This window comes from Agelaius tricolor, unplaced genomic scaffold (assembly GCF_023055355.1).
Source record: "Agelaius tricolor isolate 1412-34295 unplaced genomic scaffold, bAgeTri1.0.p SCAF_7, whole genome shotgun sequence".
Lineage (NCBI taxonomy): Eukaryota > Metazoa > Chordata > Aves > Passeriformes > Icteridae > Agelaius > Agelaius tricolor.
In genome coordinates this window covers 30,152,404-30,165,822 of record NW_027269267.1, presented here as the reverse complement: position 1 = coordinate 30,165,822, position 13,419 = coordinate 30,152,404, and the positions used below count along the sequence as shown (strand labels likewise).

Here is a 13,419-nt window from a genome sequence, read left to right as displayed (position 1 = left end):
AATTAAAACCATGGACATTTCCTGTTTCTTTTCCATGATGGGCAGTCCTGAAGAGGAATCATGAGTCATGTACAGGAGTCCTGTTGCTTTAAATCACATCAGTGGCTCAAGACAGATGTACTTATAACTTACCTGGCCAGTGGGTTTTGTTAATCCCTGCCAGGTTCCTGCCATCCCTGCAGGATGGCTTAGCATACAGGTCCTGACTCCATTGTCCCAATCATGAATTTTTGCTGAGAGCAGATTTTTTTGTAGCATTTGCAATTTTTGCTGCTCCAGTTTGCAATCCCTCACACCACCTTGCCATATTTTGGTATTTCCAAAACAAACAAATTTGTCCAATTAAACATTGAGAGCAGCCAGCCAAGAACAACTTGAGGATACTTGTGGTGGAAATGCTGGACATGAACTGTCAATGTACATTCACAGCCCAGAAAGGCAACCATATCCTGCCTCAAAAGCAGCATGGCCAGCAGGCTGGGGGAGGGGATTCTCCCCTGCTATTCTGCCCTTGTGAGACCCTACAGTGCTGTGTCCAGTTCTGGGGTCCTCAGTACAGGGAAGACATGGACCTGTTAGAGCTGGTCCAGAGGAGTGCCACAAAGATGATGATCAGAAGGCTGAAGCACCTATCCTAGGAGACAGACAAGGCTCTGGGAACACTTGTTTGCAGCTTTTCAGTACTTAAAGAAGGCTTATAAGAAAGATAGGGACAGACTTTTTAGTAGACTTGTAGCAGTAGGACTAGGAGAAGGTAGGTTCAGACTAGTACAAGAACTTTTGATGATGAGGGTGGTGAAACTCTGGAACAGGTTGCTCTGGGAGATGGCAGATGCCTCATCCCAGGAAACATTCAAGGTTGGGTGTGATGGGGCTCTGAGCAACCTGACAGAGCTGAGGATGTCCCTTGGTCATTGTGAGGGGGTTTGGAACCAGATGCAAGGCATTCTATGATTCTATCGAACAGTAATGCCACGTGGCATCAGACAGACCAGGGAACAAAACTGGTGGGATCTCCAGAGGGAACTGAGGGAACAACCCTCTAGGAGAAAAGTTGCACAAATCTTCTGTCCTGCATACTATTATTGATATGCACATATTTATCCTTGCTTTGCAACACACTGTCCAGAGCACAGGTACTGCTGCAGGCACTTGCCTCCATCATTTCTTTCCACGGTTCTTGCTGACCACTGTTGCTGCTCTTTCCTGTTGCATCCTTAAACCACTCTCCATTTTGCAGCAGCTCCTGGTAGGGTCTGGCATATTACCTTTTTTGAATGATGATCATTCCCAATAACAGAAAATTCAAATATCAACTGGATATTAAATGAAAATCTTGATTGAAACTCTGGTTTGGTCATGTCAAGATCAATTTGTTTTCTTGTACTGATGTCAGCATGCAGTGTAAGACCTAGCCCTTTTCTCTCTAAATTATTCTTTTCTGAATGGATGATATTAAAAAAGACTGCATGTATGTCAGGCTCCTTTCTGTCTGCTGTAATCCCTTAACCATTCTGAGCCAAGAGAAAATGTGCAAGGTTGATAGACAATCCCTGGCAATCAAACCACATCCCTCTTCTTTTCCTGAGGGAATGAGAAAATAAGACAAATTGCTCCAGCATAGTTCAGAAATTTTCTCCTGAGCTGTGAATTTAGGTTGATAAATATTCTTTAATAACCAGCTGATATGATGGACTAATTTTTGCCATCTCTACTCTGGCTATAATTGAATTTTGCTGTGCATCATCCTCTGATGAGAAAGCTTTTTTAAAAATGAAGTGTCAACTTCAGAAAAACAGCCTGTGGCTCAAGACCATTATGATCTTGCAGGTTGTGAGTGTTCTAGGAAAATAAACATTTCCCTACCTCTGTTCATTGATAAGTGTCTGCTGTTGAGGACTGCAGGAGACAGGATATTGAGGGAGTTGGTGGATCTTTGGTCTGAGCCAATACAGCGGTTCTTGCTGTCTTTCCGCACAGCAATCAAAAGAACCTGTGTAAAAGGTCTCTAAGTGTATTTATAAATTGTATGATTACTGTCATTGAGTCAGCATGTACCTAAAGTCCCTGTCTTCAGTGAAGATACAAAACTCTGGCCATGAACAAAAGGAGATTTGAAATAAAATTCCAATGTATGGCTTGTAAATCATTATTAGCAGTGCCAGAGTAGTGAAAAAACTCTCGCTCACACTTCTGATCAGTTTTTTCAGCCTTTATGCACTCAAGGAGATTTACTTTATAAGAATCAAAGCAGATCTCCAATGCTGTGAATTAGAGAATTGCATTCATGCTGGTGTGATTCCTGCAGGTGGAGTGGGTGTCCAATTTACAGTAAGTATTTTCAGTGTGGAGTGAGAAAATTTGCCCATGGATAGTGCAACAAAGAATCCACACTGGAATGAAAGCAGAGCATTTGGTTATGATATTTTGGAGAATATAAGCCTGATAAATAAGGATGGAATGGCAAAAGTGGAGTGTAGGAGATATTATCAAAACTGTGGGTTTATGGCTGGTTTTTGTAGGAAATATGAGCATTAGAGAGAAAGATGGTTTGGTACTGAGTTTACTTAATGCTGGCTTCATATTGCTGCAATATTGACTTTGATAAATCTTAGAATATATGAATACAGTACAGATCAGAACCAATTGTTGTGTTGTCATTTGTGGTGGTACAGTTACGAGAAAGTTGTGCCCCAATAACATTATTCATTCACAGGATGAGTGAAGATTAATGGAAAGTTTACAACATTCAAGATTTTAGATATAATATAAAAAAAATTACACAGATTGTGCAAGTATCAATGTATCAAATATCAAGTATCTCCATATCTAAGGAAGAGAGAAATAATGTCATGACAGTCATTACAGAGAGACAGTTTTCATGACATATTATAACTTTTTTCTCGACAAATATATCCTGTGCTGTTCTTTGTTGTAACATGTTGGAAGATTCAATAAGAACAAAGAAATAGTTTCAATAAGGATTACTTTATGGGTTTGGTAACATACTGTACATGCTTGGGGTTTTTTGAAAGCCTTTTCTTAAGGTACTGCAAAATGTGAAAGCAATCTGTTCCTTATTACCATATATGTGCATTGTTATCAGTTGGGTAGGTTAATTTCCAATCCCATGAAAAGAATGATGGTTTTTTATTTGTGCTCCAGAACAATATAGATTATCTTCATGCTACTTTTTCTCTTGCTACCCCAACTGAGACTCAAGCAGTTTTATTTACTCTATTTAATTCACTTTAAGAGCAAAATAATAAGATTCGAAATTACTTAGAACTGGATATTTCTGTGTTGGCATGTGGAGAAATTCAGGTATGCAGCTGGAAAAGTAGAGATAATCTGATAATCTCCCCTGTGGAGTCAAGATTTTCCCTGTTTAGATACTTTCCCCTGTTTAGTCCCAGCTGTAAATTATAAAGACCCTGTGGGCACATTCAGTGGAGCACAGAGCAGGGAGGCAGTTGTTACCTGTGTTGTCAAAGCCACATGCAGCAACTATTCCAGTTCCATTTGCATTACACAAATGAGCCAAGCCTGTATTTTAGAGACCAATACTTGATGACAGTCCCCAGGGCTTGTGCTTGTGTATATCTTCCAGGTGTACCTAGGGTCTCCCTGTTGTCTAAAGGGACATCAGACAGGGGCTGCTGACAGCAAGGAGCCTGGTTTCCCTGTGTGGAGGGCAGCATACACGGGCTGTGCCCCACTGTGACACGCCACACCCAGTAGGGAGTAAAGGCGCAGTGCACCCAAGCCTGAAACTTGGTAGCATCCCCAGATCCTCTCAGTGTATCTCTGAGAGCTGAAAGCAAGTGAAAAAGGAACCAACCAACCAATGCACCCACCCACTCAGGCTGGGTGATGGTGAAGGTACTTTTTTTTCCCTAATGGTAAATAAATAACTTTGTTGCTATTGCAATTGTTGAGAATTGATGAATGTCAATTAAACATTTGATGGGAAGGATTTATCAGGGACAAGATAAGATTTCTGGTCAAATCCAGAATGGCAGCCCTTTTCTGTCACACTGACTTGCCAGCATCTCAGTGGCAGACTTATGGGTCACTCATGCTTCACTGAGTCCTTAACCTGCTGCTTATCCCAATCCTTGCTTTAATATTACACCTTAACCTGCTGTAAATTTCCCTCTTTGTTTTTATTTCACAGAAAAGAAGTCAGATGTCTGTTTTAGTCTGATGGCAGAATGAAAACACTTTCCAAAACCTTGAAATATATCAGGAATTATTTCTTATATTCCAGGGGCTTTGGACAGGGACCAGGGTACCAGGGATCTCTGTATACTTCAGGGTAAGAGGCAGTAAAATATAGAATCCAGGCAGTTCATATTGGTCCTACAAGTTTTCAAGATGTTAATGGTAGATTATCAAACAAAACAATAGTAATATTGTTAAACTAGCTGTAGTTGCAAATTTCAGCCTTTTTCCTATGTTTACATCATAATCAATTTAGTATGAATCATAAACAGTTTAGCATGAATCCATTGTCCTTTGCCATTAAAATTTTAAAATTTATTTTAGAGGCAGTGTGAAATAAATGCACACAAAACTCTGGCAATACTGTACATAGATCATAATTTATTTTTTAATTATTGCACACTTTACAGACAACACTTTAAGGACATCACTTAGCTGAAAAACAACAATTGCAATCACTTTTTTTTTATTTTTTAAGAGGTGGGAAAGCAAAATGGAGAAAGGAAAAATTCAGAAAGAACAAGACAGACTGATTCATCCTGGATGATCACTATCTATTTTCCTTTCTTTTCCTGGGAATTCACTCAAACACTAACTCTCACAGTGATTGACTGTTGTAGTGAAACCCAATAACATTTCACAGCAGCCCTCCTCCACTGCTTTGCTAGTGAAAAAGCCAGGCAGTTACAAGTGACTGTGGGCTTGCCAAAGTTTTTTAAAGACACAAAGATTACTATCTTTTAGGTGATTCTTTAATGTCAAATGGAGAAACAGGTTCAGTAGCAAGGAAACTCTATATGTTCTCCTCACCACAGGGCGGGTCTGTCAGACTTCATAATTAATATACTCTTAGGATTTTCTTCACTTTCTCAAAGGAGTGAAAACCAGTAAGGTGGCAAGGCCCAGACTGCTAGACCATGCTGAGGTTTTTGTTCAGACAGAGGAGGAAACTTGCAGTGCTTTCCTGAGCTGGTCATGGCCTAATCTAATCCTTAAATAGGAACTTCCTTCTGGAGGTTTAAGAAAGAAGAGTTTCTGCTGCCAGCTGTATGAGGGCTTAGGGCCCAATTTGACTACCCACTATATGGATAAAACCAATGAAAGAGCAAAATTTGACCTTTTTTAATTCGTCTTTGGATGATTTGCAGGTGTTGCTGATCACAGAAAGGCTCTACATAGCCTTCTTTTCTAGCGCTAAAAATAGTCCATGCATTATTTAATGGGATCAGTATTTAATCAGCTCATGAATACCATATTTAATTTCCCCTTTTATTTACAGGAGCGGCAGGAACCAGCGTGCACACAGGCTGTCCCCGGCAGAGGTGGAGGCCATGCGGGATGTCCTGGCGCACAACCTGTACCAAGTGCGGCAAAGGGTGCGTGAGCCGAGCCGAGCCGAGCTGAGCCGAGCTGAGCCGAGCCGAGCCGAGCTGCCGAGCGCTGGTTGCGGCCCCGCAGCCCGGGTTTGCCCTGCCCGTACCACGGCCCGGGGGCACTGCGGGCAGCTGGGAGGGCAAGGAGGGAAGAAACCTGGGCTTGGGCACTGCTCGGAATAGAGGAAAGCTGGGTTTGCGCTTTTTTTTTTTTTTTTTTTCCTTTTCTTTTTCCATCCTGACGGCAGCGGGAAAAGCCAGGATAAATCAGTGCCTGAGCTGTAGAGGTCAGGCTTCCCTCGCCGCTGGGCTGTGCCTTGCCGGGGCTCCCGGGAGCGCAGCCCGGCGCTGGCAGCGCTCCGGCAGCAGCAGCAGCGAAACTCCGCTGCGGGGGCGGGCGGGCAAACACCGCGCAGCCCGGCGTGGGAGCGGCATTTACCGCACCGCAGGAGGAAAAAAACAAAGGAAAAAAAAATTTCCACGTCCTCCGAGCTTCATTTGACACATTTAGGTGGTTTGTTTCCCTGTAGAAGTGGCGCGATAATACCTCAGCGGGGATTTGTTTTGCAGAAATTTGTGGTGACCCTGACAGAGCCCAGGGTATGGTATCTGCTTAATCCAGTCTCGGGCACTGAATAGACAATTGAGAGCTCGCCCACAGCAAAGAGTGGGAGAGAATACATTACAGTAACCTTGAAATTATGCCGATAAACAAGGCTAACTCATGTAACACACGTGTACTAGAAAATGCTAGGGCCTGCTCATTTAAATGTGGCATTATTAATATGTTATTAATTCCTAACATTGTTTGACTTGCCATGGCTAATTATCCTTATGATATCAATTTCTTATCTTACCAGCAACAATTTGCTGGTATTATATGCAGCAAAATATTTATAGTTATCTCTTAGCTTACTGAAATGAACTAACTCTCTTCAAAATCAATTACAGTAATGACTATTTGTGCTAGTCATTTCCTATGTAGTATTGAGAATGGTGTGCTTTTGGACATGAAAGATTGGATGGAAAGTAATGCCACTTCTAATACTCCTTTTCAGCTCTGAAAAGCTCTTGCTCCCCAGACCAGTTTTACAAGGATCCTTGCGAATGAAACTGAGATGAGATTCTACTTTTTAAGAGGGATTATAAACTTCAATGAATTTTTCTCTTTAAGACAGATAATTATTTCCTTCATTTCACTAGATGTATGTGATAAACTAAAAAGCTTGTCTTAAATGATGCTCAGTTTTAGGGTAATAGTAATTTGTAGTTTGTCCAAATATGGAAAGGAAACTCAGTTGTGCATCTCATTCTAGAGATTCATTCTTTGTTCCTGAGTGCATCTGAAGCTTGCTTCAGACTCGGTAATATTAGTACCAAAGCTCAGAGCTGAGTTAACCAGGTGTCTCTTTCTTGGGACCTGCCTCATATCTGTAGCTCCCAGCTACACTTGATGAGAGGAGAAAAGAGATGACTAAGACAGGACAAGCCCAAAGATGATAACAGCCTTCTTAGGTAGGTATATTTTATATACCTGCACTTTGAGCAGGTAAGAGTCTATCAAAAATGGCATCAAAACACAGCCCTTGAGATCTGAGACTTACAGCTGTGTTCAGCTTCCTCCCATCTTGCTCTGCAGCAGTGAGATTTGTGCGTGGCTGCATTTTGACCGAGCTGAGGCAGATGTCCCCTTGGCCCTGTGGTTGATCAGACTGATTAACATTGCAAAGGCACCGAAAATGAGCTGGCTGCATCTTTTGTTTCAGGCACCAGCATACAACCGGCACAATCTTCCTACTGAGACAAGTGACAAACAAGCACAAGAAATCCTCATTCGTCGGGAACACAGCCTGAGGCAAAGTTGCAGGAAGGGAAACAGCTTGCCTTGGGGTAGACCGGTACCTGTTATCCATCTACTGTTTATGTAAAAATGCCTTGACTTCTCTGTAAATATGGAAAGACACTAGTTCTAATGTACCCTTCACTGTATTAAAATGGGTATTTTCCCAGTGTGCTCATGCAGCCCTTAAGAAGAAAAACCTTCACTTAGCATGGGAGCAGCAAAGTTTTCATGTCCCATCTCAATGCATTGGTCAGAAATCAGCTACTCTGGCTGTGTGTAGTAAAATAATGTAACTTGCATTGATTTTGCATGTGCAAAGTATAGTGTAATCAGAAAAGGCCTGATGCAAAGCCTCTGGCACGTTGATGATTTGGGTTCTCAATCAGTAAGAGATTTGTCTGACCAAAGGTAGGCATTGAACAGCACAGACATTTATAACTGAGATAATCATGGTTAAAGAAGAGAAATAAGTTCTTGTTGGATGGATTAGTTGTATTCAAATTTTTTAACTGAAATAAGAAAGGTGAACCTTAGAGGAACATGTTTTTCTCTGGTGATGGTAAAAACACTTTGGCTGTTATATCAGACAGATATTCTCACTGGAGCTGATGTGAGTTCAACCATCCAAACCAAGCATTGATCTTATTCATGCCTATCAAAATTTGGCTTTAATGATGCAGCATATTGCCATAACTCTTTACTGTTTCAGCAATTAAGTGCCCAGTGGAGGCACTCACAGGCATTGGCACACTTCTGTCTCCTACACAGGTTAACACCACAGAAATACGCTACCTCTCCTTACCTCAGGGTCCACACCAGCCCACTAGAAGAAAAGCCAGGCATGTTACTTTTACAGGTAAGGGAAGTGCTTTACTCTGTATCCTACTCCAGTAGCAAAAGAAACTTGGCCAGTTGTTTGGTGGATTTAACAGTACTACATGCACAGTCCCGTGGAAGTCTACGGCCTCTTTAAATGAGCTACACCCTTCTCTCCTTTCTGTTTTATCATGTTGTTTATATGATCATTACTGCATCAGTTTCTGTTTTGTTCCAGCACCTCCTGCTTTTCTCTTCTTCCCTCTTGAACAAATATTCCTGTGATCCCTGCAGTTCCACCTGGCCAAGCTCAAGAACACAAATTAGCCATTCCCTGCAGCCCCACAGACAGAGCTGTATGCAAAATTATTATGACTTTCTGAACCTGTAGCCCTGTCCAGGTGAGACTGATGGAGCTCCATGGTCCCAGGTCCTGCAGGTACCAAGACTGAGCAGGTTTCCCAACAGGCAGCCCCACACCAAAATTCAGTGCATGTGTACACACAGCCAGACACGGAGAGCAGCACAGACATGGCACAGGGCTCACACAAATGCAAACAGCACCAATGGCCTCATCCTTGTCCCCTCCCTGGCTGATGAGACTGATAGACTGTTGGTGGAAAAATATAAATACATACATGCTATCTGAATCTTCAGTAGCTGGCCTGAGATACAGGCTCTGCTCAGCAGCTGGCCCTGGACCTTCCATCTGTACATTTGGTGGCACTTGGGCATGTGAGTCCCTGGGGACACAGCCCCCAGCAGCTCCGGTTCACAGACCTGCACACAGAGACTTGGTGTTACACTCTACCTCATGTACTGGAGGAGCTTCCAGTAGCTGGCCTTGGGCAGCCAGTCTTCCCTGTCTAAAAGACTTAAAGTATTCCACACAGCAGTCTCAGACCTAAAAGCACTGCAGACACTTTGAAGGAACGAAATGCTGCTATAGGAGGTAGGCATATTATTTTAGTGGGGAGAGAGCTAAATCCTGAACAAAATGTAAGCAATGATTATCTGCTGCTGTGGAATGCAACAGGTGGATCTGTGATTGGTCTCATGTGCTTGTTTCTAATTAATGGCCAATCACAGTCCAGCTGTTCGGACTGTCTCGGTCAGTCACAAGCCTTTGTTATCATTCCTTTTCTATTCTTAGCTAGCCTTCTAATGAAATCCTTTATTCTATTCTTTTAGTATAGTTTTAATATAATATATATAATAAAATAATAAATCAAGCCTTCTGAAACATGGAGTCAGATCCTTGTCTCTTCCCTCATCCTCAGACCCCTGCGAACACCACCACAATTGTGTAGCATTAACACTTTAAGTGTCTTCAGCAGGAAAAAGCCACCCTAAAGTCCTCTCATCAACTGTTGGGATGAGATGAATTGTGCTTGGAAAATAAGAAGAGAAGTACTCAGTATGTAGGGAATTAGAGTGACAACCTCATTCGTGCACACATGCATTTTAGAGATGAATGTCATCTCTTCTGTCTATGCCTGGAAGACCTTCTGGAAAAAAAAATCTTCCAGCAAGCTTGATTTAGGTCTTATATATAGTATGTGCAGAAATTTTAGTAAATAAAGCTCAGAAATAACCTTAAATAGATCCTTAAGTCACCTACCAGCTCTTTCTGCCACTCATATAAACGAATTGGCCAGAGAGGTTGTTGTTGCCCAGACAAATTATGGACTCCCCATCCCTGAAGGTGTTCATGAGCAAGTGGATGGGCCTGAGCAACATGGTCTAGTGGAAGGTTCCCTGTTCATGAAAGGGGGGCAGAAGTAAGGGATCTTAAAGGTCCCTTCCAACCCTAACCAGTCTATGATTTTATGAATTATTTCTTTGGCAGTATATATCATTCATACTTTGTAGCAGTGATGCTCCCAAAGGGCTGAGTAGAAGCCCTGGGAATCTGAGAAATACTATCCTGCTTGGGGTGTCGTATGTCCATGGGGCCTATGAGCAGCAGTGCTTTACTGTGCCAACTGTGAAATAAACATTAGCTTAAAATAATTTAATAGTTATGGATCTGCAATAATTTCTTAAATTTTGAAACTGTGACCACAGTCAATACATGTGTACTTTAACTGTAGCAGGATTTAGACTAATTTTACTGTTCATAGACCTCTGTGTTTATATCCCAGATCCTCCTAGTTCATATGTTAGGAGTTGTTTCTTACATTAACTACTTTCCTACTGTGTAGTTAGACTACAAGTGGCTTTAGGAAAGGGAAAAAGTAAATTCTATAAAACTCGTCAGAATGAGAATGCCAGTTACTGGCCTCTTGCAGGCAAATTTTTACAATGTACTTGTGGCAAAGCAAGCTGGTAGGAGCAGATCTGACACACCCAGAGTAATCAAAGCACCCCTGGTTTCAGATGAAACTGTTCATCTTGTTAGTCACAGGTCACTGGCAAACTTGATTTTTGATGGACCAGAATTTTCTCCTTTATCATGTTTTTGTTTTGTGCTGTGGGTTTAAAAATGCTTTTTAACCATGGTACTAGGTACACTTCTGAAATTTTAGGAAAATTTAAATTACATAAAGGAACACTCTTGCGTTCCACTCTTGCCCTTCATCCTTGCAGTGAAGGCATTGGGCAGGTCTGTGAGACACCAAAAGGTAGGTGAATGTGCTCATATTCTGGTGTTTCAGAGCTGAGATGAGGTAAAGAAAATCTTTTAAACATCAGCTTTGAGATGAAAATTAAAAATTAGGGCTATTTTTAGTTCTTGACTGCTTCCTTAGTCTATAATAATTATTTAAAATGCTTCAGTTCCAGGGTATTGTATTGAATACCCTTTATCTCTCCTTTCCAATACCATGGCATTTCTCTCTTCTCTTCTTTAAATAAATGAATTATTTGTCTGTTTATCTTTAGATCAGCATAGGAGTGGCTCTGATGCTGCATTGCCATTGACATTGAGGCCCCAGCCCCGGCTACGGCCACTGGAAGCCAAGCAGCGCCAGGAGCTGATTCCAATGGCACACCTGGACAGACGAGCTGCTCCATCCAACCTGCCAGCTCGAAGAGGATATTCAATCAGGCCTCATCGTTTCACCAGAGCAGACAATCCAGCTCCAATGCCAAAGGCTCGCTTCACTGTCAGAGAAGTGGAGGAGTATGAGTCAGAAGAAGAGACAGAAACAATGGCACCAGCCAGGCCATTAGTTATATGAGGAGAAGAGATCATCAGTGTTTGCATCTCTAGGGCCCTTGGTGCACTGCTTCAGAAGAAGTAACAAAGCTTTTATATGAACCAAACTATGATTTTCCTCTGGGGACCAGTGTGCTTGCTCTCGTATCACTTTCAAGAGTTGTATTAAGGTACTTAGTGGCTCAGAGAACACTCAAATTCTTATGTGCTAATATCAAGCTTTCTTTCCAACAAAACACTGCAGGAAAGAGAAGAATATGATATTTGTATGGGTTTGGATGTGGATTTAAACAACAGTAGTTGGGTGCATGAAGTACTATGGGTGGAAGCTGACACTGCCTTTGTTTCATACTATGGTCTGCATCCAGAAATACCTAAAGGCATCTCTGACATGTGAATGCACATCATAGAGCTTTTGATTTCAGATCAGAATCAGCTGCATTCTGGAAAAGAGTTTGTTGTAGTGCACTAAATAGCTTATTTAGTTGCTGTTTTTACCCTGGTGATGGGAAAATTTTACTGGGTATGTCAGGTCACATGGACCGTTTATTCCCCCTTTCTCCTCACGTGGTTTGTCCCCATATCCCCCCTCCCTTAGTGGTCTGTCCCACGGGTGGTCCCTCCCCTTGCCCCTCCCCAGTGTTATCCCATTGGCCACAGTCCTCTTTCCCCGCCCCCATCACCTGGGGCATAAAACCCTATGGCAGGTGTGGTTCTGCCTCTTTGCTCCTGGGTGGTTCCTGCCACCAGAAGTGTCTGTCTCAAGCTAATGAACTGGATACTCATCTCCATGTGCAAAGAGCGCTTCTCGTCTTTTACCTTCCGTCCGTGCAATTCCGTGTGGGCTTTAGTCCTGAGCAAGCCGGATCTGGATTTATACTAGCCCAGAGAACCACGGATTTATTGCAAGAGTTAAAAGCAGAAAGGCATTTCTTAGGGCATGTAAATGTCACTGAAGATGCCTAAGCAAGACCTTAAGTCAAAAGGATTTTCAGTGAACGTTTTAAGCACTTAGGAACCTCTTGGTAACTCAGGTTTTGGCTCTGCAAAAGTGTGTAAAGTCATCTACTGTGATGATCCATGGCTCCAGCTGTTAAATCAATTTCAATAGGTAGGCTCCTATCACTCACCTACAGTTGTTTTGGAGGAATAAAGAAGGTATCCTTGTATGTACAAATCCAGAGGAGTTTTCAGGCAGAAGTACTGTCAGGATTTTATTTGTGAGCATGGAATGGCAAGAACATACACAATATTTTTGTGATTCAGCAAGCAGAAAGCTTCCTTGTAAAGTATTTAACTTCTTCATTCCCCACTCCCACCTTGTGTGCCCAAATGCATGCACCATTTTTCACTGTACAGCTGGACCAGCAATGTAGATAGGAAGCAAGAAACTGGGATTAAAGGTAGAGGGAGCCTAATCCTGTAGCCTGCTGTCTAGCAGGAAAGAGAGGCCCTGTGTTTGCCTCACAGCTATTTGTAGTGTCTTTCTATATGTTGTACAGAGAAGATTTTCTCTAAAAGAAAGCAGAAATAACCAGAGGGATGTGCACTACAACACTTGAACTCCCAGCCTTTCTGTGGAGCTCCCTTCCAAGTGACTCTGTGTGCCCATGCTCCACTCTCAATGGTGGCTCTCCCTAGCAGCAGGAGAAGCAAGTATGGTCTTTAGACATTTTAGCTAAGTCCCAGACACCTAGTTTCTCTGAAAAAGTTCCTTTCTGTAGAATGGAAGCAGCATTGCCATTGTCTTCTCTGTCTTAGCACTGTAGTTGAGCTGATTTTATCCAAAGGGATGAATCCAAAAGTCCATAAACCCACCCTTACAGCTGCACTGAAATTGAATCTATGGTTAAGAAATGTACCAAGTTCAGTCATGTTTTTGTTAAGTTTCCTCCTGTTTCCTCCACTCAGACCTTGCTCAAGGTCTGTAAATGCTTCTCTAAGAGTCAGAGATAGCAGTGCTACTTGCATGTTTCTCTTTTTTATATTGCTGGTATTGCTTG

The 13,419-nt window shown here is 42.2% G+C and overlaps 1 protein-coding gene across 1 annotated transcript in view; it reads left to right on the top strand.

Moving 5' to 3' along the window:
• The window catches only part of SLC9A4 (solute carrier family 9 member A4), a 30,519-nt gene extending 19,059 nt beyond the window's left edge, over window positions 1-11,460 (top strand). The window contains exons 9-12 of the mRNA XM_071431157.1: window positions 5,504-5,600; window positions 7,364-7,495; window positions 8,209-8,296; window positions 11,140-11,460. Of these exons, the coding sequence (XP_071287258.1) occupies window positions 5,504-5,600; window positions 7,364-7,495; window positions 8,209-8,296; window positions 11,140-11,438 (616 nt within the window). The 3' untranslated portion in view covers window positions 11,439-11,460. The remainder of the gene's footprint in view (window positions 1-5,503; window positions 5,601-7,363; window positions 7,496-8,208; window positions 8,297-11,139) is intronic.
• The last annotated feature ends 1,959 nt before the right edge of the window (window positions 11,461-13,419 follow it).